Genomic DNA, 20,669 nt, shown 5'->3' on the forward strand with positions numbered 1-20,669 from the left:
GGTCCATGGCTTCGGGAATAACGTTAAGGAGACAGGCCTATTTAAAGACCTCTGGTTTTTCACCCAACATCCAAATTAAACTTTTGGACATGCCCTTCGAGGGCGATCTTCTTTTCAGCCAAAAAGCTGACTATTCCCTGGAAAAATTCAAGGAATCTAAACTCATTGACAAATCCCTGGCCTAGCTGTGCAGCCGGCCAAACCTGCCTTTAGCTTCACTTCTAGAGCCAGGGCTACAGAAGATATGCTCCTTATGGCAGAAGATTGCAGCTCCCACCGGCCAGGTAAGGGCAGAAGTGTTTCTCGCGCACTGGAAGGAGGAGAGGGGCTTCTAGAGGCCAACAGGCAGCGTCAGTGGCAGGGGCGACCCAGCCTCTGAAGCCACTTGGAGGATGGTTGACGGAGCACTTGCTCCAATGGCAGGGAATTACTTCCAATGCCTGGGCTTTACAGCTCGTTCAATGGGGTTATTGTCTGCTGTTTCTGAGAAAACCAGCGGACAGACCATCCCCCACTTCCAATCCAACCGGGACAGGAGCTCCAGGAAGAACTAGGAGCACTGTTGCTGAAGGGTGCCGTGGAAGAGGTACCTCCCGAACAGAGAGAATCAGTTTGGTATTCCCGGAATTTCCTGCTGCCCATGAATGGAGGAGGGCTCCGTCCCATTCTGGACCTCAGGCCCTTGAAAAGTTCTTGAGGAAAGACAAATTCAGGATGGTGACATTGATAGAAATTCTCCACGTTCTCGAAATTTCAGGACTGGCTTGTGTCCATAGACCTACAGGACGCCTATTTCCATGTGGCAATACATCGACTGATCGGAAGCCAGTGGAGAACTCTGAGGGCTGGGGGAGATGTTTTCTCATACCTAAATCTAGGAGGAGTCTGACGGCAGTGTTTTGCACTCAGAGTTTTCTCAGCTGTGAGATGAAAGCTCCTAAGCATAGTGTGTTGGCATAGTCTAGACGTGAAAGGTTGATTGCAACAGAAGCAGTGACTGTGTGGAAAGGTTATGAAAGGAAAAATGTGTCGAAGGATGAGCATGTGGAGGAAACCACTTTTTACTACTTTTACTAATGAGTTCATGTGATAGTCAGATCTGAGTCCCTAATGCACCTGGGATTGCTTACTGTGTTGGACGTGGAGGGGGTGGGCCTAGGGAAGGGGACCAGGGGTGGGTTGAGTGAAGAGAGCAGTTTCCCCACATAGCATGATCTCAGTTTTGCCTGGGTTGAGTAGAAAGTGATTGGCTGCCATCCAGCATTCAATCTCAGAGAGGCAGGTTGCGAGATTGGGAGTGGTAGAGGAAGGGCTAGTTCAGATTTTGAAGAGGAGTTGGGTGTCATCATCGTAGTTGTAGCATGATAAACCATGAGCTTGAATGAGGGCGGGCAGCAGGCACAGGTAGAGGTTAAAGAGGAGAGGTGAGAGAGAGGCACCTTGTAGTACTCCATGGAGATCTGGGAGGGGTGCCAAACAGAATGGAGGCAAATCTATGATTTGAGATCTGTTGGAGAGGAAGTAGGATATCAATTTCAGAGCTATATACCTGATGCCTAGAGTGTTTAGTCTCTCTGAGTATGGAGTGCTCTATGGTGTTGAATGCTGGCAAAAGGTCGCACAAGATTAGACAAGCTCAACCATCTGAGTCTGTATGTCTTTTAAGATCATCCACGATGGAAACTAAGCAAGATTATGTTCCTCATAATAATCTGAAGCCTGATTGAGCGGTATCTAGGATCTTTTTGGATTCTGAAAAGAGGCACAGTTGTGAGTAAACTGGCCGGTCAGCTAATTTGGCTATTTATCAGTTATTCAAGATGAGTCTGTAGTTAATCGAGTCAAGAGGGGCTTGATGAAGGAGGTCTTAAATTCTGATGGGAAGATACCGAAGTGAGTGATGAGTTGATGATGGATCGTGCGAGATTGCCAGCACAGGTGGATGTCAATATTTCTTTAAACAAGGAGAGGGGCAGGAGTCTCTTGGGGAGCCTGATGACTGGCTAAGAGATACTAATTTGAGGAATTATGTGGGAAAGAGCCGTGAGAAGGAGGAGAAAAGTGGAAGGGTAGAAGGTGGTTCTGTTACTGGGGACGAGATAGTGTGGGAGGGGGGGATGGGGGAGTGTTTCTGTAGGGCTTTATTGTGGAAGTGGTGTAAGAGAGAGTCACAAAGGTATCAAATGTGGCAGAGTGAGTTGGTGGAGCATTCAGGGATATTGAATTCAGTAACAAGCTTAAAGAGTTCCCTGGTTTGGTGTGGGTACTTCTGCACTGTAGAGTTTGAGCTGGGAGGCGTAAACAAGTCTGTTGGATAAGGATGGGTCTGCACACCATCTACGCTCCAGGATATGGATCAAGGTTTTTTGTATTTTGAGGGCCGTAATGAACCCTTAGGGTGAATAGCATTTTCTGCTTGAGAAGGACCTGATGGGCGTTCAGATGGGCGTTCAGAAAGCCTAAAATCGAACTTAGAAATGGTGACCTGACTCAAGAAAAAAAAGGGTGGTCTGTGAGGTAAGTAGTATCTCTGCCTGGTCAGGAATCACTTTGATTTCCTTCCAAAGGCGGGATTGGGTTAGTGGTCTAGGGGCTGCCAAAGGGGTTCATTGGGAAAGTCCCCTGAGGATAGGATGGCAGTATGGTCTGACATATGAGCGGGCATGGTGGTAGTATGGTGAGTTGGTCAGGAGATCCTAAAATAGAATATAGGGTGTGACCAGTAGAGTAGGTTGGGTGTGATTCTAGCTGTGTTAGCTACAAAGTATCCAGGTTGTCCAATAGTGACCCGGTCATTGGATTAAGGGGCAAATCAAACCAAATTTTGAAGTCCCCTAATACCGTCAGGTGGGGGTGGGAGACCATCATGGCTGCGACTGAGTTGCTTAGGGATTCCACAAAGCTACTATTGTATCCCAGGGGTCGGTATATAAGCAAGATGAAACTGTGTGTAGATAAGGTGGAGAGCAGGAATTTGACCAGGAGTAATTTGCAGTCTGGATTAAGGGGTGGGTTGTCAATGTGTGGGGTGGAGAGAGAGGCTTTTTAGAGGATGGCAATGCGGCCTACCCTGCTGGTTCGGTTTTGGACAATTAGTTTGTAGCCCATGGGGGAAGGCTTTGTGTGCAATCGGGAGCAAATGTTGGGAGAACCAGGTTTCAGTGATTAACAGGTTGTGAGGGTATTCTGTTAAGATTAGGTAATAAATATTATGACAATATTTTACGACAGGTCTGGCCTTTGAAGATCATGCATTTCAGGCAGCTTTTTAATTGTTTATTTGAAACAGGGGGTGTTAGGTTCTGGGCTTGGTGCAGAGGAGGGATGTCAGTAGAGGAAAGCAGTTGGCTCAAGGCAGAGGGAGAGGAAGCAGATACCAGACACAGTGTTGGTGGTTGTGTGAGGGAGTCTAGAGTGGTTAGAGCAGTTAGTAGGTTGATTGGTAATGTAGCTTGGAGCTTTGAAGGTTTAAGCGAGGGAAGGCGTGACTTTGTGTGCTGGTTGCTGGGATGTCGTAAGTCTGTAAATGGGGAGTCTGTGGTGCTAGTGGGGGGTTGGAGGCAGTCAGTCTCTGTTTTGGACCTGGAACTCCAATTGGGTGTGGGGCAACAGGGGACAATCTCCTCTTGGTATGGGAGTTGAAGTGCTTGTCATTCAAGCTTTGGGGGCTGTTTAGCAGTTTGAGGAGGTATTTCACTGAGTTTGGAGATGTGGGGGGAAGAGTGTTGGTGTGTGTGTTTTTATTATGTCTTGGAGGGACATAGGGGGAGTTTGGCTCAATAGGTATAGTACGGGAAGGGAAGTGAGGGTGCTGGGGGCATGCGAGTTGGAGTTAGTGAGTCGGCCAGGTGTGGGGTGGAGGCAAGAATTGCTTGTACGTTGTTTAGTGATGCAAGGCTAGGTTCTAATTGGGGTGGCTGTGGTGCAGTTGGGAGGGTAATGCTAGTTGGAGTGAGGGGGTGGTAAGTTATGATAGGGTGGGTCAGGTGGGGGGGCGGATGGATGATGGATGAGGTGCTGGAAAGGGGGTCCTATCGGAAGGCGGGGATCAAGCAGGGAGAGGAGGTTCCTGCAGATAAGCTAGGAACGGAATGAGTCAGGATCTGACTGAGACATAACAGCCCACGGGTCTAGTGAGGATTTTGGAGTAGCAATACAAGATGAATTGAGGGGATCCTTCTTGAATGGGAGGTAGGGTATGTTGTTAGAAGAGGTGGCATGTTCAGAGTGGAAGTTACAAATGGTGTTACGTAGAGTGAAGGTTAGAGATGTGGGAACGGGTGCGAATGGGGCATGCAGTGATGGCAGGTTTGATGAAAGTGGGTGGGGAGGTGTGGGAAGTAAAGTGGAAAAAGTGGGTATTGGGGGTTTCTCTCATTTAAAAAGAAAATGTAAAACAAAATAGAAGCAGTCAAAGGTAAAAAGATAAAAAAGCCCAGCTAAAGCGACTATTGATAAAAAAAGACAAGAAACCAGATAGTTACTCTAAGCCATAGGCAACTGGCAAAACAGTAATGAAAAACAAGATAGTAAAAAAGTGCCTAAGGTAGTGCTGCAAGTAATTAAAGACCCGGAGTCAAAGGAAATTAGATGAGGGTTTGTTATGTTTTCTGATACCTCGGCCTGTAAAACACTCATAGCAGTTAATATGCATAACAACCCATTTGTACCTACTGAATTCTCTGCCAAACTTGATGCAAGAAAATCAATAATATGTATTGTTTTATGAATGTTTAAAAGTTCTTTGTGGCGACAAACACAGTTTGTATATCCACCAGGGGCTTACCACAGTAAATGTTTACAGGAAATCTTCAATAACAGTGAGTTTACCTCTCTGCCAAACTTGATAACAGAAAATCAAAAATATGTAAGTGCCTATTTTTTAAGAACTTTGTAGTAGCCAACTCCCTTTGAATATGCATCAGTGGCTTCCCACAGTGCATGCCCTACAGGAAATGTACAATAACATGAAAAGCCACACCAATGAGCTAACTTACTATGACAAACTTGATGTCAGAAAGTATGTATGTGTCTATGTATTGTACAACTTTGTTACAGCAAACACCCTTTTAATAAGCGCAAGATGCTTACCACAGTGAATGTTTTATAGGAAATGTACATTCAAATAACAGAAATTGTTAGAATTGCTATAAAATAACAGCACTAGGAGTTATCGAAACAGTTATAATGTATAAGAAGTGAGTATAGATGAGAAAGAACAGGTGGTGTCTGGTGGTCCCTCACCTGCTGAAAGGAAGAGAAGCATTCTGACTGATTAACGAAAGTGTGACACTATTCTGCCAGCGGAATGAGGGTGTGGACAACATTCATTCTAAGTCTCCGACCTCAGTTTCATTTTCTTACTAACATAGAACCCTTGTTGCCGTGATGTGTGTTTATGTTTATAACGTGCCGTAGCCCACAGGCAATCAGGGCGCATATTTACTAAGGATGAAGACAACTAGTAATACCAACACGCACATGAAAGTGATGAAGCCAAAGTATAGTAGGGTGCTTGGCAGAAGATAGGCATTAGGGATGGATGGAGCTACTATTGGAAAAGAAGCATCTTGAGCCTTTTTTGGAAAATGTGGAGGCTCTTCTCTGTATGCAACTCGGCGGGTTGGTCATTCAAGCCAGAGTAGCTATAACCAGAAAAGAGTGACCTCTACCCCGGCTTCTTTTAATCCTAGCTATCATTTGATCTAGTTGATTTCCCTGTATTTGGGGATGAGGGAATGTTTCAGATAGCTTGGAGCATGTCCATGAAGATATTTATGTGTCACAGTCAGGATCTTGAAGGTGATCCTGGAAGTAACAGGGAGCCAATGAAGTTCCCTCCTGAACAAAGTGATGTGATCCCATTTCGAAAAACTTTTTTTCGATTCGGACCGCATCATTTTGAAAGACCTAGAGCTTCTGTATGCAATTCCCACTGGCTCCCCTAAGCACAGCATTACATTAATCAATACAGGGCATTACTATGGCTCTAAGCAGAGTGTCGCAGTTCTTGCTGGTGACATATGGTTTAACCAACCTGAGTAACCTCAGGTGGGATTGAGATTGTTTTATGGTGTTAGCTACATGGGTGTCTGCACCAAGTGACTGATCCACTATCACTCCTAGAGTTTTAACATTGTCTAGGGTTTTAATAGAGTGACCGTCAATGGCAAAGTCTGCATATCCCATCCTCGTCTCAACCTCACTTGGAGGGGATCCGAAGACCAATAGTTCGGTCCTTCCACTATTGAGGCACAGCCAGTGTTGAGTCATCCAGTCTTTAATAATTTGATAGATATTCTATATGGTCTCTGAATCGTCAATGTAGTTTACGCTCAGTTCCACCAATAACTGAGTGTCATCAGCATAATTTGTAAATACGACCCCTGTTTTATCCAAAACATAGATATTAAAGAGTGTGGGGGACAGGCATGCTCCCTGAGGCTCACCACAAGTAGACAATAATTGCTCTGAGGATGTTTGGCCCCAACACACTCTTGACATCCTATCTGACAGAAAGGAATTCAACCATTTCACAGATAAGGGGGAACATTGACCTACCGAGGACAATGTGGCTAAAAGTTTCTTCTGATCAAGAAGGTCAAAAGCCGCTGCTAATCAAGAAGCATCGCAGGCCTGCCTTACTCTTGTGCATACAGTCCATCATCTGGCTCTGGAGATCAAGTAATGCACTCTCCTGGGGGGAAAGTGCAGGTGAGAAGGGGGAGGGGATAGTGCAGTAAATGGGATAATAGAATAAATAACAGCAAGTAAAAGTATGGCCATCTGGTGGCAAGTGCAAGGGTTAGTGCAGACATCCGGTGTCAAGTGCTGGTAGTGGGACTGTAGGGATACAGAAACAGTCCCCATGTGCGGGGGTTGCCAGGAAGGCAGTGTAGGTGTGCGACTGGTGGGGGAGGGGACCTAGGCCCGAGATCAGTGGGTGGCCAGGTAATCAGTGCAGTTTCAGCCAGGAATTCAGCATGGGAGAGGAGGAGGAGAAAAAGAAGAAGCAAAGAGAAAGGTTTTGAGGCGCTTCCGGAACTGGAGATGATTCTCCTCAAGTTTCAGTGAGGCAGGGAGACTGTTCCAGAGGGAAGCCCCAACCGAAGAAAGAGATCCTCCACCAACTCGTTGCTTGGAAAAGCAACTGACCCTGAGGGAGTTGGAGGCGAATGAGCGAAGACCTCGAGAAGGAAGATATTTAGGAAGAGAGAGTTGAAGGTATTGAGGCTCCAGGCCCCAGAAGGCCTTGTGGACAATGCAGAGGGTTTTGAACTTAATCTTCACAGCCACTGGGAGCCAGTGCAGAGATTTCAGTCCTGGAGAGATACGATCCCTGGGCATGAGGCCAAGGACAAGTCTCGCAGTCCTGTTCTGGATGAGTTGCAGAGGGCGGAGAGTAGAAGCAGGCAGATTTAGAAAGAGGCTGTTGCAATAATCCAGCCTATAGAGAACCAGAGCTCTGGAGACAGTGAGCTTCTGGGGGAAGGAGAGGAAAGGGAGAATACCTCTGAGGAGGTGCAGCTGGTATTGTGACTTCTTAGAGACGTCAGAGATGTGAGGAGAGAAGGAGAGTGTGGAGTCGAAGATGACCCAATGTTTTTAGCCTCACAGGTGGGAGCAGGAAGAGGGCCAAGAGAGACCAGCCAGAGAATGACTGGAAAGGAGGGAGCGGATGTGCCGATGAGGAGAATATCAGTCTTACTGGCATAATAATTTGATGTAAAGGTTTGCTTTTTAAACCCAAGACATTAAAAAAAAATGAAGGCAGGGATCATTGGCGGCACACCACTCCTGGATGGCGGACAGACAGTCAGAGATGAGAGAGGGAGAAGAGGTGGCTGAGGGTAGCCTGAAAATTTGCTGAGTGTCATCCACATAGCACTGGAAATTGGGGCAGAGCACAGCAATGCTGTGGCCAACAAGTGCCAGGTATTGGTTGAACAGCCAGGGAGAGAGGTTAGACCCCTGGGGAACACCACAGATACAGATAGAGATAGAGGAAAGGAAGGACCCAAGTTGAATCTGGGAGGGTTGATCAGAGAGAAAAGATGTCAGCCACGCCAGGGCCTGACCGGTGATACCCAGGTTATCACGGACACGATTGAGTAGGATGGCATGGTTGACCGTGTCAAAGGCAGAAGAGTGATCAAGTAAGATGAGGACACAGGGGGTGTTGGAATCAAGGTTGGAGAGCATGTCTTCACAGATGTTCCGAAGAGCAGTTTCCTTGCTTCTGGAAGCCAGGCTGATGATGATGGAGACAACAAACAGATTCAGTGTGAAGATTGAGCTGGGAGATGGGCAGCTTTTCCAGGAGTTTTCCCATGAAAGGAGTGATGGAGATTGGGCAATTGTTAGCCGGGCAAGACGGGTCAGCAGAGGGTTTCTTAAGAAGAGGGTGCACAAGTGAGTGCCTCAGGGGGGAAGGAAAGACTCCAGTGGCAAAGGAGTGGTTGCAGAAGTCGGCCAGAGCAGGTGCCAGGGAGTCAATGTGGTTCTTGATGGTTTTGGAGGAGCAGGGATGAACCTGTTTTGACGAGACTTTCATAGATCAGACTTTTCTAGAAAACTTGTCTGGGGAGAACAGGGGAAAGAAGGGAGGAGGGGTGGCAGAGGAAGGGCCCGAGGAAGAGCTGGGAGTAGAGGGAGGAAGGGGAGAGTAGGACAGGATGTCCTGAGTTTTAGAGATGAAATGAGAAGCCAGAGCCATGCAGAAGACCTGGGAAGGGACATGAGAGGTAGAGACTGCGGCAGGATTGGCCAGTTCCTAGCAGATTTTAAAGAGTTCAGCCGAGTTGTTAGATGCCGCAGATACGCGGGCTTGGATGTGGGCTCTCTTGTTGGTGAGGACAGAGAGTTAGTATTGCCTTTGGAGCAGGCGGCAGGCCAGTTTGTCAGAGGATGTACTAGAAGCACGCCATTTCCTCTCAGCCACCCTGCACTTGCGTTTGAGGGTGAGGTCTGAGTCGTACAAAGAGTTGCACTTGGCTTTGGGCTTCAGGCGGATCCTCATGACTGGGGCAAGAACAACGAGAGTATCAGATATAGCAGAGTGGACCATGGAAAGGGCTGTGTCAGGGTGTGAGTCAGCCAAAGGGGGTCGGGTGAGAAAAGTGGCAGCGAAAGCCTCAACTGACACGCGCTCCTTGGGTTGGATGACCGAGAAGGTGGGTGGCAGTGCTGGAGTTGTCTTGGCCTGGAGGGTAGAGGGGGTGAGCTGGGAGGAAAGGAGAAAGTGACCGCTCCAGGAGAGACGAGTGGTGAGAGGGATAGAAAGGGGAAGGTCTGAGGAGATCAGAGCAACCAGGGTGTGCCCTGCAGAGTGAGTCGGGCCAGAGGGGAGGATAGAGAGTGACAGAGAGTCGCAAAGGTCGTGAAAGAGTCCAGAGGAAGAACAGGAAGCATCCAGGTGGATGTTGACGTCTCCAAGAAGGAGGAGTTGAGTGGTCGAGACCAGGACGGAGAGGAGAGGTCCACCCACTCAGAGAGGAAGGAGGAGATCTGACCAGGTGGCCAATAGATAAGTAGCCACAGTAAGGGAATGGCTAGGGGAGAGGGAGAGCCTGCAGACGAGACATTCGAAAGAGGAGTAGGCCTGCATAGGAATGACAGAGGCAGGAATCCACTCTGGGAAGATCAGGGCTACACCCCCTCCGGAATGGTTGGACCTTGGCGCTCAGAGGATCTTGCAGCCGTCAGGGAGGAGAGTGTCAAAGCTTGTGACAGAGCTGGCCGTGAACCATGTCTCAGTGAGACTGAGGACATTGAGGTCAAGTTCCTCCAGAAGTCGGCAGATGTCAGAGGAGTGTTTGACGGCTCGGCGAGAGTTTAGAGTGGCAATATGGAGAAGGTTGCCATCCTTGAAAGACCTCCAGGGAGGGGTACAATTCAAAGGTACGCCCTAAGGAGGAGTATAAGAAGCTCGAGGGGGGGGGGCAGAAAAGGAAGGCGGAGAGGGCAAGCTAGCCAAGGAGGAGGCATCATGGGGAGGCGATGAAGCCGTGGAGGGGGAGATGGGAAAGCAGGAGAAGAAAGGAAATTGATGAGACACAGAAGCGTCTATCGAAGAGGAGAAGGTTGGCTTAAGGGCCTCGGACCAAAACGGTACCATTCACGTAAACATTAATGATGACCTTAGAGGAGTGGAAGGAGGCCAGGAGGGACTCCCACCGGGTACTACCATTAATGGGAGAAGAAGAGAAGGGAGAGAGCACAGAGACCATATATAGAGTCCATGTGAGGGAACGACAAAGAGGATGTCGGTGAAAGTTTGCATGGAGGAGGCACTGGTATAGGTGTCGGCGATAGGAGGCCTGGGTTGGAGACCAGGATGTCCTTTTTGAACCTTTTCCTACCAGATTTAGCGAGCAGAGCAGGATAGTCGATAGAGAAGCAGTTGGAGAAGATGGAGATAGAGCGCACCATAGAGTAGGTAGGGAGAGGAGGGGAGGTAAGAACACTAGGGAGGGACACAGGGCAGGGTGCAAGCAGACGAGACAGAGGGAGGTTAGACAAGTTAACAATTGGGCAAGACGATGGACACTCCGATTTTTAAGACTAACTATGCAATTTTATAAAACAGGAGAAAAACACACCTAAGTTTGATAATCCTGAATCGAGAGGTAAATGCCTAGGTTTTACGGTTCGTGGTGTTAAAATCACTGCAAAAATGGCCATGTACACAAAATATCGTGGCAAAAAGGCTGTGGTTTTGCCGGCACAATCCATGTAAAGGATGCAGGTGACATTTTTGCTGCGATTTTTATCACTACATACCGGTTTCACAATGCAATTTTAAAGACTTTCACAGTACAATTTTTATAAAACGGGAGAAAAACATACCTAAGTTTGAGAATCATGAATAGAGGGGAAAAGGCCTAGGTTTCACAATGCATTTTTTAAAGACTTTCACAATGCAATTTTAAAGACTTTCATGGTGCAATTTTTATAAAACACAGGAGAAAAACACACCTAAGTTTGAGAATCATGAATAGAGGAGAAAAGGCCTAGGTTTCACAATGCATTTTTTAAAGACTTTCACAATGCAATTTTTATAAAACACAGGAGAAAAACACACCTAAGTTTGAGAATCCTGAATAGAGGGGAAAAGGTCTAAGTTTCAAAATGCAATTTTAAGACTTTCACAGTGCAATTTGTATAAAACAGGAGAAAAAACACACCTAAGTTTGAGAGTCTATGTGGACAGGGGTATGCAGGGTAGCGTAAGGGTCTAAACCTGGTTGACGGCTGGCAACTGGCTTCCCCTGCTGACACCATGGAGGATATAAGCCTCTTACTAATGTTTTTGCAGCTCCATCGTGGCTAATTGATCCACAATCTTCAAGAGTAGGACTGTTGCTCCTGGGATGGAGACTGTAGGGAGAAGAAAGTGAATAAGAAACAATGAAAAAAGGTTCCTCTCCTGCAGCGAGTTGAAGTGCATTATTCTTCCTCCTATCGTCCAAGAAGAGAAAGCGTCACTCCCATTCCAGGGATGATGACACATCTGAGGAGTCTCCTCCATCTAAGGTACTATTTCCAACCAGCTCTTCTACCTGGCGAATTAGGAGGACTTACAACAGAAGATTGGCATCTTTGCCAGGGCCTTGGCACCACTGACTTAGTTCCCTGCACCGATAGCAAAGCAAGGGCGCACCCTTCTTGGACATGACATTAGAGGCACCTCTTAGGACTGTAGCTGAACACCTGCTGGCTTGGTTCCAGCTCAACATTTAAGACTGCTACCCTCATGTGCCATATAGTTCCACCTTTGGGCGTCAATACCTGGTGGCATCAACACCTCATTGTAGTTTACTCCAGCTCCAAGAGCCCATTTGTTTTGTAAAATGTGCACGATTTTTTATGAAGCAGGTGCCCCCGTCATTTATGTGCTGTGGAATCCTGGGATTCAAAGAGAAGGACCTTCCCAAGGAGTTCTGTGACACGGATGCTGCCTTGGCCTACAGTGGTCTGGATACTTCCCATGGACTGAATATTAATCAGGGCAATCTGATGGCATCCTTCTTACAAACATTTGGCCGTTGACATAATGGGAGTTTCTCCATCATCGAAGCCAGTCATCCAGTTTGATGTCCATATTCTGGACTAGGGTCCCCCAAAAGAGACACGTCAGCTGTTTAATCTTACGGTTGCTATCCCACTAATGGCTGCATCGATCAGACCAGTTTCGGCCCCTGAAAAGAAGCATTGTCTGACCCCCAGAAACTAGGGCTTCTTGTCCACACACATCACATCTGAGAGTCTGCTGACTAAGGCTTCTACAGGAGGCCCCAAGTTAGTCACCTTCCACCTTTGCCTCAGATAGAGAGAGCAATGGTTGAATGCCTTTCTCTCAAAGTTATTTGTCTCTGGCATCCTGGCCTTGAGGGCTCTGAATTGCACCTGCACCATAGTCAAGTACACACATTGCTTGTGGCGTACAATCTCAGAGGCAGCAGAGAATTGCCCCATGCCTGAAATGAGAAAGGGTTTTACTTCCCTTGTTAATAATGAAAAGGAGGTGTCCTGACGGAGCTTGTAGCCAAGGTTGGACATACCAGAGTGTATGGCGAGAACAATGGGTACGTGCTTGGTTATTCACAGTTATTCCTAGATGTCAGTGTTTTCCCTGACAGCCAGGCCAGGTTCCCAGATATGTAATTTGATGGCAGCAACCTGTACAGGGCAAAGGCTAATGAGTGCCTGGACAAATGTAAAGCCTTCAAGGCCATAACCAAGTCCCTTGGGTTTGCAGTTCAGCAACAGACTTCCTTTGTTCCCTCCAGGTGTCATTGCTTTCAGAAATAGTTCTCCTTTGGCCACAGTGGAAGAGGCCAGGGTCCTTCTGGCAAGCAGGCCGAGTGGTGTTTCTTACGTCAAGTAAATGCAGAGTTGTACAGATGGGTGATGTTGACTTGACCACCAACTCCTCTGGAGCCCCAGCTACGAAACCTCTCTGAATTGTCCTTTACCCACCACTTCCTAGTGGGTGGCTGTGCATCCCTGCTTGCCAGGGTTTGGCAATGCACCACCTCCAATGCCTGGGTATTACAGGTTGTCTGGCATCGCTATTGCCTTCCCTTCAAAGAATGTCCTTACGACAATTGGTCTTGCTCGTCCCCCTGTCCAGATTTACTTCTGCAGGAGGAAATGTGGCAAATTCTTGTGTAGGTCACCATAGAGCGGGTGCCCCCTGCAGAGATGGAAGGAGCCTCACACTCTTTGATTTCTGTTACTGAAAATGGACCGGCGTCCTGATCCAAAATCTGCTTGTATGTTCCACTGGGAAATATGCTGGGTGCCCCAGAAAGTCAATTACAATGCCTTACATTGTCTTTAGGTAGCCCAGAATGCCGCTGTTAGGTTGGTTCTTAATCTACCAAAAAGGATCCCCATTTCCTCATACCGGAAGAGCCTTCATTCGGTGCCCGTTAGAATAATTGAATTTAGAACACTGTGCTTGATCTACGAGTATATTCAGGGAACGGCTCTCAAGTGTCTGGTGTCAAAAATGCATCTGTACCTACCTTCCTGAGCTCTGCGCTCTGCTGCTCAAAACCTGTTGGTTGCTCCTTTCTCTCATCATGCTTCCCGTGGGGACTGTTGTTTCTCTATCAGGGGGCCCGCCTCTGGAACTCACTCCCAGCTGAACTGCAGAACATCTCTTCCATCGCCGTTTTCTGCTCACGGCTGAAAACCCATTTGTTTCAATGAATCAGGAATTCTGTGACTATATTACTAACTGAGCAAGTAAATATCTGTGCCTAGACGCAGGTTCCTGCTTGGTTCAGTGAGGAAATGCACATAATAAATTCTAAATCAATCAAATCAATCAATCACACAATAGAGTACTAAAAGTGTGATGCTCACTGGACCTGAGCCTAGCCTCCAGCAGTCAGGTGATATGGGATCAGGGACTAAAGGAAAAAGTTCTCCCAAGTGGGAGAGGAAAACATAGTAAACTCCTAGAGAAAGATAGAGCTCTACACATTATAAATGGTTTGACATTGTAGTAGACAGGACATGGGTAGCAAGATGAATGAAATCAGTTTAGAGCTTGCCATGATAGGAGACCAGCACTGTACAATGCCATGATATGAGAGAACAGAGTTGGAGGGAGATGAGTGTGCAGGATTGTACGGTCTAATACTGTGGGGTGACGATAGCTGGTAGTGGGTCCACTGGGGAATTTCTGTGTATTAGAATGCAGACCTATGGGTTACAACAAAGGTGCAGCACACTTTTTAGTTGAGGACAGGTTACTGCAAGGACTGGGAGGGAGTCAGTGGGCAGCAGCATATTCGCTTCTGCCCAGAAGCAGGAAAAGGGGTAGTAAGCCGTTGTGAAGATGATTGCAGCAAGAAGAGAGGAAGGAAAAAAATGCAGGTAAAGATAAACCTCAGAGAGTCAGAGAAAGGACCCAACCGTGCAAACAGGAAGAGAGGTAGCAAAGCCAGAAGGGTCTAGTCCCATGCCATCTTCACCTATCCTACATTCATCAGGTACTTTTCCTATACCATGGAGTCCTACCAACTGGAACCTGCATCATTGGCCACGCTGGCGCAAATCCACAAGGCTTTTGAAGTGTAGGATTGACTGGTGTTACTCGGCCTCCAGGATGCCTAATTCCATGTGCTGGTACATCCAAATCACAGGAGTTGTCTGAAACGTTTGTTTGGAAACCCCCATTATCAGTTAAATGGCAGGCCTTCAGTCTGACTTTGGCATTAAGGATCTTTACCAAGCGGCTAGCTGTGGTGAAGGCAGGCTTCCGGAGGTACAAGTTTCACATCTTCTCATAATTGCAGAACTGGCTCATTCAAACTTGCATCCCAGATTTGGTGTCAGACAGCATGCACAACACATGTCTGCTACACAGCTTGGCCTTCCCTCTGAATTTCAAGTAGTCCCATGCCACCACTTGCCAGCTGCTCCAGTTCATAGGACTCATTTTCAATACCTTTTTGTTCCCCCAATGATCAGGTAGCACATATCCTGCAGATGGTCAGTCTATTCTGATAACGGAGTTTTGTCTTGGCTTAGGCTTTTCTGCATCTTCTGTTCTCATGGCATCCTGCTTCTTCATGGTGCCTGAAGCACAATTGTGCATGAGTTCACTCCAGCGACTGCTTCAATGTAAGTGGTTTCAATTTCAGGGCTGCAGGACAGACCTGTTGCAGTTCGGAGATTGTCTTTTTGGGTCCACCACAAGAGGTATGTGACCATTTGCTGAGCGGAGAGCTTCCACAGCAAACCTGTCCCCAACTGACGGTGGTGATGGACACCTCGTTGAAAGGCTGGTTTGTTCACATGAAAGTATATTACACAAGTTAATCAAGACCAAACATTACAAGTGATACAGACACAAAACAAGGTTCCCCAGTTATTAACAAAATGTGCACTAGGTAGGATTAACACATACAATAAATGTGTGACTGCAAAATCTAATCTTAACTTTAAACATTTGGAAAAAAGTGGTAAAACTGATACAACATACCTAAACACCTTGAAGTAAGTGTTTACATATGAACCCCACATGTTTCTGTCTTTTGTTGCTAACGTTGCTAGATATTCTTTTAAGGGAATACATTTTGAATACTCTTTTCTATATTGAATTTCAAATTTGGATCCTTCTTCATGAAAATCAAGGTTGATTGAAGCGGTAAAACAAATTGCTGAGGATTTGAGACCTCTCTGGCTTCCTTAGATCTTGTCTTCTATATTGAAATGTAGGAATTGGTTATTTGTTATTTGTACATCTTTATTTCTTGGTGTATCACATTTCTAAAGGAACTTTATTCCACGTTGAGTATTATTCAGAGTGTTTCCCATCCCTATAACTAATTGAAGTATTGCAATAGCATATTGCCAATTATTCATAATGACCGTCGAGTAGCTAGAGTCTTAAGTGGAATAGATTTTTCAAACTGGTAAAGCAAAATTTGAGCAACGTCGGAATTGTTTTCTTTGTCACCTTCTGGCAAGGGTGGACCTGCTCTCCCAGTTCAGTGACAAGGCTCCTCCCCCCGAGGCACGGCACCCAAGTCCATCTATTCCTGCAGGTGGCACATGTTTTCATTTGTTGCAGAGACAGATCTGGACCCTGTGACAAAGTCCCTGCCTCTTACTGAGGGTCTCTTGTGGGAGGATCAAGGGATCCATTTACCTTCCCAACCTAGAGGATGATGGGTCTGGGCAGAATGGGGAGGATTTCCTGGTCACCTTCATTGAACCCCCAGCCCAAGGCAGGAAACAGTCACAGGTTGCCAGATGGATCACCCATCTCTTTGGGAGGGGCTGCTGCATTAGAGTAGAACTGAACGGAACCTTGGCTATTGGAATGTAGAGGTCCTTTGTCTCAGGGGACTTGAACAGACTGTGGAGGTATACACCTAGGAGGCAAGTCCAGGTACTGGGAAGCCTAAACATTTTATTTTTTTTCATTTGAAATACATTTTCAGATGGAGAATTTTTTTGTTTTCCTGACATGAACCTGGGAACGTTGCAAGGCTGAGGAAAATCCAGTTTGAAGTTTTAGTTTCCCTGAACTTTCAGTTATATATAACTGTTTCTATATATATATATTCCCTCAGAACCATTTACATTTCTGTGGCCCTTTTATACCACCCAGTTTATTATTTTTCCCATGCACTGAGAGATTTTATGAATAAAATCACTTTTCTTTTGCTTTTTGGAGTGTGTGTGTGGTCCTTTGATCCCTGTCACAAACGTGACAACCCTTTGACTTGTCCAGCAGCAAATGCTGCTTAGGATGCTCTGCTCTTTGGCATGGCTCGGCCTGCAGATAAATGCTGTGAACGAGGGCACCTGGCCGCTATTTTGGCCTTTAAGAGAACCCCACAGTAGGGCTTGTTCAATTCCCAATTGTTGTTCTAGAGTGGTAGCTTGTAGTGCGGCTCCATTTGAGTCCCTTTATTGTTGTCCTTTGAAGCTGTTCACCTTTAAGGTAATTTTTTTTTGTTGGCTGCCTTCACTTCCTCTAGCTGGTTGGGTGAAACCGTACCTCGTCCTCTGAAGAGAAAGTGACTGTGAGGGTGAGGATTACCTCCCTTCCCATGCTTGTGTTGGATTTCCATCTCTTACAGAAGATTACTCTTCCTGTGTTCTATCCTCCGCCACATCCACCAAGGCAGAGAAGAGGTTTCACTGTTTGGACCCTAAGAGGGCTCTCATCTACTATGTCTCTTGGATGAGGGACGTCAAGGAAGGTACCAACTCTTCACTCATGCGCACCCAGGCTCACACATGCAGGACTGTTACCAAACAGACCTTCCTGGATGGATCATCCTCAATATTTCAGAGTGTTATGATCTAACTAGGAAGGAGGTTCCCGGTGGTTTTAGAGCACACCCTTCTAGTGGCTTGGCAGCCACTTCTGTGTAGAGGGGTCTCCTGGTTTTGGACATTTATCAGGCTGCTACGTTGGATTCTCTGAACATGTTTGCAAGTACTACTGCCTGTATTCCTTGTCTGGTCAGGACACCTGCTTTTGTTGAGTGGTGCTCCAGAGTTCTCTAGTCCAGGTGCTGGTTTCTCACTAGCCCCCTTCCGCTTGGGTTTTTTCCTGCTTTGGGAGTCTCAGATGAAGAATCTAGGCGAGGAATAAATCCATTAGAAGAACAAATTACTTGCCTCTTGTTAATATTCGTTCTGATGGATTAGTCCTTTCGCCCACAGATTCCTCACCACCCTCCCGACTTGCCTCTCACATTAGATCGCTCATTACCTAATGTTGTTCTATGGTCGTTCAACTGCTGAGCGCTAGGGAAAAAGGCATAAATTAGGTTATGGAACAGCAATGGCTCCATATACCCTGTCCCTGACATCACGTCTGGCATTATGGGCACGCAACAGAGTCATTACGAGCTGGTGCAGAGCCCCTTGGTGACCCCTGGTGGCAGGAAAGAGTTCCGAGAGCAGCTTGCACTGTTAGATATATATCTAAAATGAGGAATCTGCGGGAGGAAAGACTAATTCATCAGAAAGAATATTATCAATAAGAAAGTAATCTATTCCTTCGGATGGTGGCCGCAGAATGCATAGCGTAATGTGAAATGTGTCATGGTTCCTCTTTGAAATAACTAGAATTCCATACCACTGTTTCGCTCTTACATTTCCATCTCAATACTGCCCTTTCTAATAACTCTGAATGTACATTGGTTTATGTTATTCTTTGTCATTTTTATGTTTCACCTTCTTTTAGATTTTAATTATTTTCCCTGCTATTCTCTTCCATAGGACATTCAATCAATACTTATGAAAATCAAGCAACTAAAAGAAGGTGACCTTCAGTCCTCTATTGTAAACAAGACAGAATAAATCACTGCACAGCTCAGAAGACTAGCAATAAGAGAATTACTATATCATTAAGTTTGGGCTATCTATTCATATGTATTGGATTTGCAATTGATGTAATACCAACAAAATACTAAAGAAATGTTATATTTTTTATTGTGTTAAATACATTGTTATGGGAGACACATAGCTAGGTGGATTTAAGAAAATATAAAGTATGTTATTTTATTCTTGTTTTAAATATATAGTTTCATTTTCTGAAGGCATTTATATCCTAAACGCATTTCTGTCACCAAAATATCATCCATAGTGGGACAAGAAAAATGAAGTACATAGTATATTTTTAGCAGTTAACAAAAAGTAATCGATTCAGACAAGTATGTGTCGTGGATTACTTGTAAGATATTTTCTTATTTGCCACGCATTTTTCTTCTCAAGAAGTGCTTTGGGGTTTTGAAGAAGACTGATGAATGCATTAATATATTAAGAGTATATTCTACTTCGTATTTTACACTTTAAAAGTCTATTCTACTTTCATATGTAAAGAGTAGCATGCTATAGTCGGTGCAACTTTGGAAAACTAACTCAGCTGCTATGAGACAGATGAGCTTTAAATACTCGCACGAACCTCTGTTGTAATATAAATTAATAAACTTTAATCTTGTTTTTTCAAAAAATATACATGCAAGTCTTTTTTTTTTTAATGATGATCTGAGTCAATAACACAAATTCCAGTCTTTTTGTAATGTAGGAGATCTGGGATACCCCACCATAATTTGCTTCACTAAATCAGCTGTTGTGCTTAGATTTTTTGCCCCCTTCCGAACTACTATCCCTTCCCCTCAACCCTTTGCCATTCAACAGGGGAAAATAGAAACATGTATATTTTTACATCAGAAAATAAATATTCCCTTAATTGTAAAAGAGAAATATAAAATAGCAGAAAACAAGAAATATAAAAATACAAGTTGCAAAGAATGTCTGTGTTTTTTCTTTCAGAGGTCAGAGCACGTAGAGCACCAAGTGTGGTGGCCATTGATAGCAGGGTCTTAGAGCAGTTCTGCCAATTCTGTTCTAACTATTTCTATTTGCGCACACTGGAGCCGGGCCGCTCAGATCCCCCACACCATATGCCTTTTGGAGTATCCATGGGGGGTCAATTCAGTTGCCCATGTTGTTTACGCTATTGACTGAGCTGCTAGTGGTTCTGATTGCCACTGTGGGTGTCCCTATACATCAGTATGCACACAGCACCCAGTCGTACATTTAGATGACCTCTACTTGTGATATCCGATGTTTCCGAAGCTGCCATTTGGTGATACAGGCATGGATGGTGCCACACACATTTAAAACAACTGAGTTTCACATATAGACCTTGGGATTATGTTTTATCGTAGATCTCTAATGTATTGTTTCTTACCTCTATTTTTTCCCTCACATTAATGCACTTATGAACCTCCCAACTTTAATTTAGTTTCAATTAAATCTATTGAACCTTTTTGTCTTTTCTGTTCATTTTCATCCTGTAGTTCAGGCTTTGGTTATTTCACTCATTGTCATGGGGCCTTCAGTTCTTTCTGGTCTTTATCAAGCCACTTTTACCCCCCGTAAAGGCAGTTCTACAGGCAGCCACTAGGCTTGTTGTTGGCAACAAAGTTTGAAAATATTACCCTCATTCTGAAACAACTCCATTGGCTTGCCTTGAGAGCCAGGATAATGTTTATGGTTATGTGTGTGTCCCATAAGGTTGATGCTCTCAGGTGACACCAGAGTTCTGCAGAGTGCTGACATCCTACGATTAGAGGTTCTAAGGTTTTGCCTATCCTCCGCTTTGAAGAAATCTTTCCTGGGAGTAGGATACTCCTCCTGCCTACATCGGACAGAAAAATGACCTTTTTTAGATTTTATAAGCTGCCGAAGATATGACTCCGGAATTGAATTTTTCAAATGCAAGGGTAACATTTGCTGCTGCTATGTGTATTTATGTTCCTTTTAGTCCTGTTGCATGTCACTGGTTAGTTGTGCAGGGACTGTTCATTATGTGTTTGCCTTCATTGTTCTTTCTTATATTTTTGAATAGTTTATCATAGTGTGTTATGGTCAATAAATGATTTGAAACAACATCATTCAGGTGTTAGCCTTCTTTATTGGTATTAAACATCAGGGCTACACAATATACTATGGGATTTATTGCAAGGAAATGGACACAAAAGTGACATGGCTAAGATGAGCAATGCAAGGCTAAGTGAATAAACCAAAACAAGTGGGAGGTTTACATGCATCTCAGTCTAAGTAAGACCGAGAGTCCAGCTTTCCATATGGGAACAAAATCCAGTTTCGGGGATGTA

The 20,669-nt window shown here is 45.4% G+C and overlaps 1 protein-coding gene across 3 annotated transcripts in view; it reads left to right on the plus strand.

Annotated features, from left to right (window-relative positions):
• The window catches only part of SPEF2 (sperm flagellar 2), a 1,748,369-nt gene extending 1,727,922 nt beyond the window's left edge, over positions 1-20,447 (plus strand). For all 3 annotated transcript variants that reach the window (XM_069627121.1, XM_069627123.1, XM_069627122.1), the window contains one exon: positions 18,265-20,447. In XM_069627121.1, coding sequence (XP_069483222.1) covers positions 18,265-18,345 — 81 coding nt within the window. In that variant the 3' untranslated portion in view covers positions 18,346-20,447. The remainder of the gene's footprint in view (positions 1-18,264) is intronic.
• The last annotated feature ends 222 nt before the right edge of the window (positions 20,448-20,669 follow it).

Source organism: Ambystoma mexicanum, chromosome 6p (genome assembly GCF_040938575.1).
Source record: "Ambystoma mexicanum isolate Mex_15411 chromosome 6p, UKY_AmexF1_1, whole genome shotgun sequence".
Lineage (NCBI taxonomy): Eukaryota > Metazoa > Chordata > Amphibia > Caudata > Ambystomatidae > Ambystoma > Ambystoma mexicanum.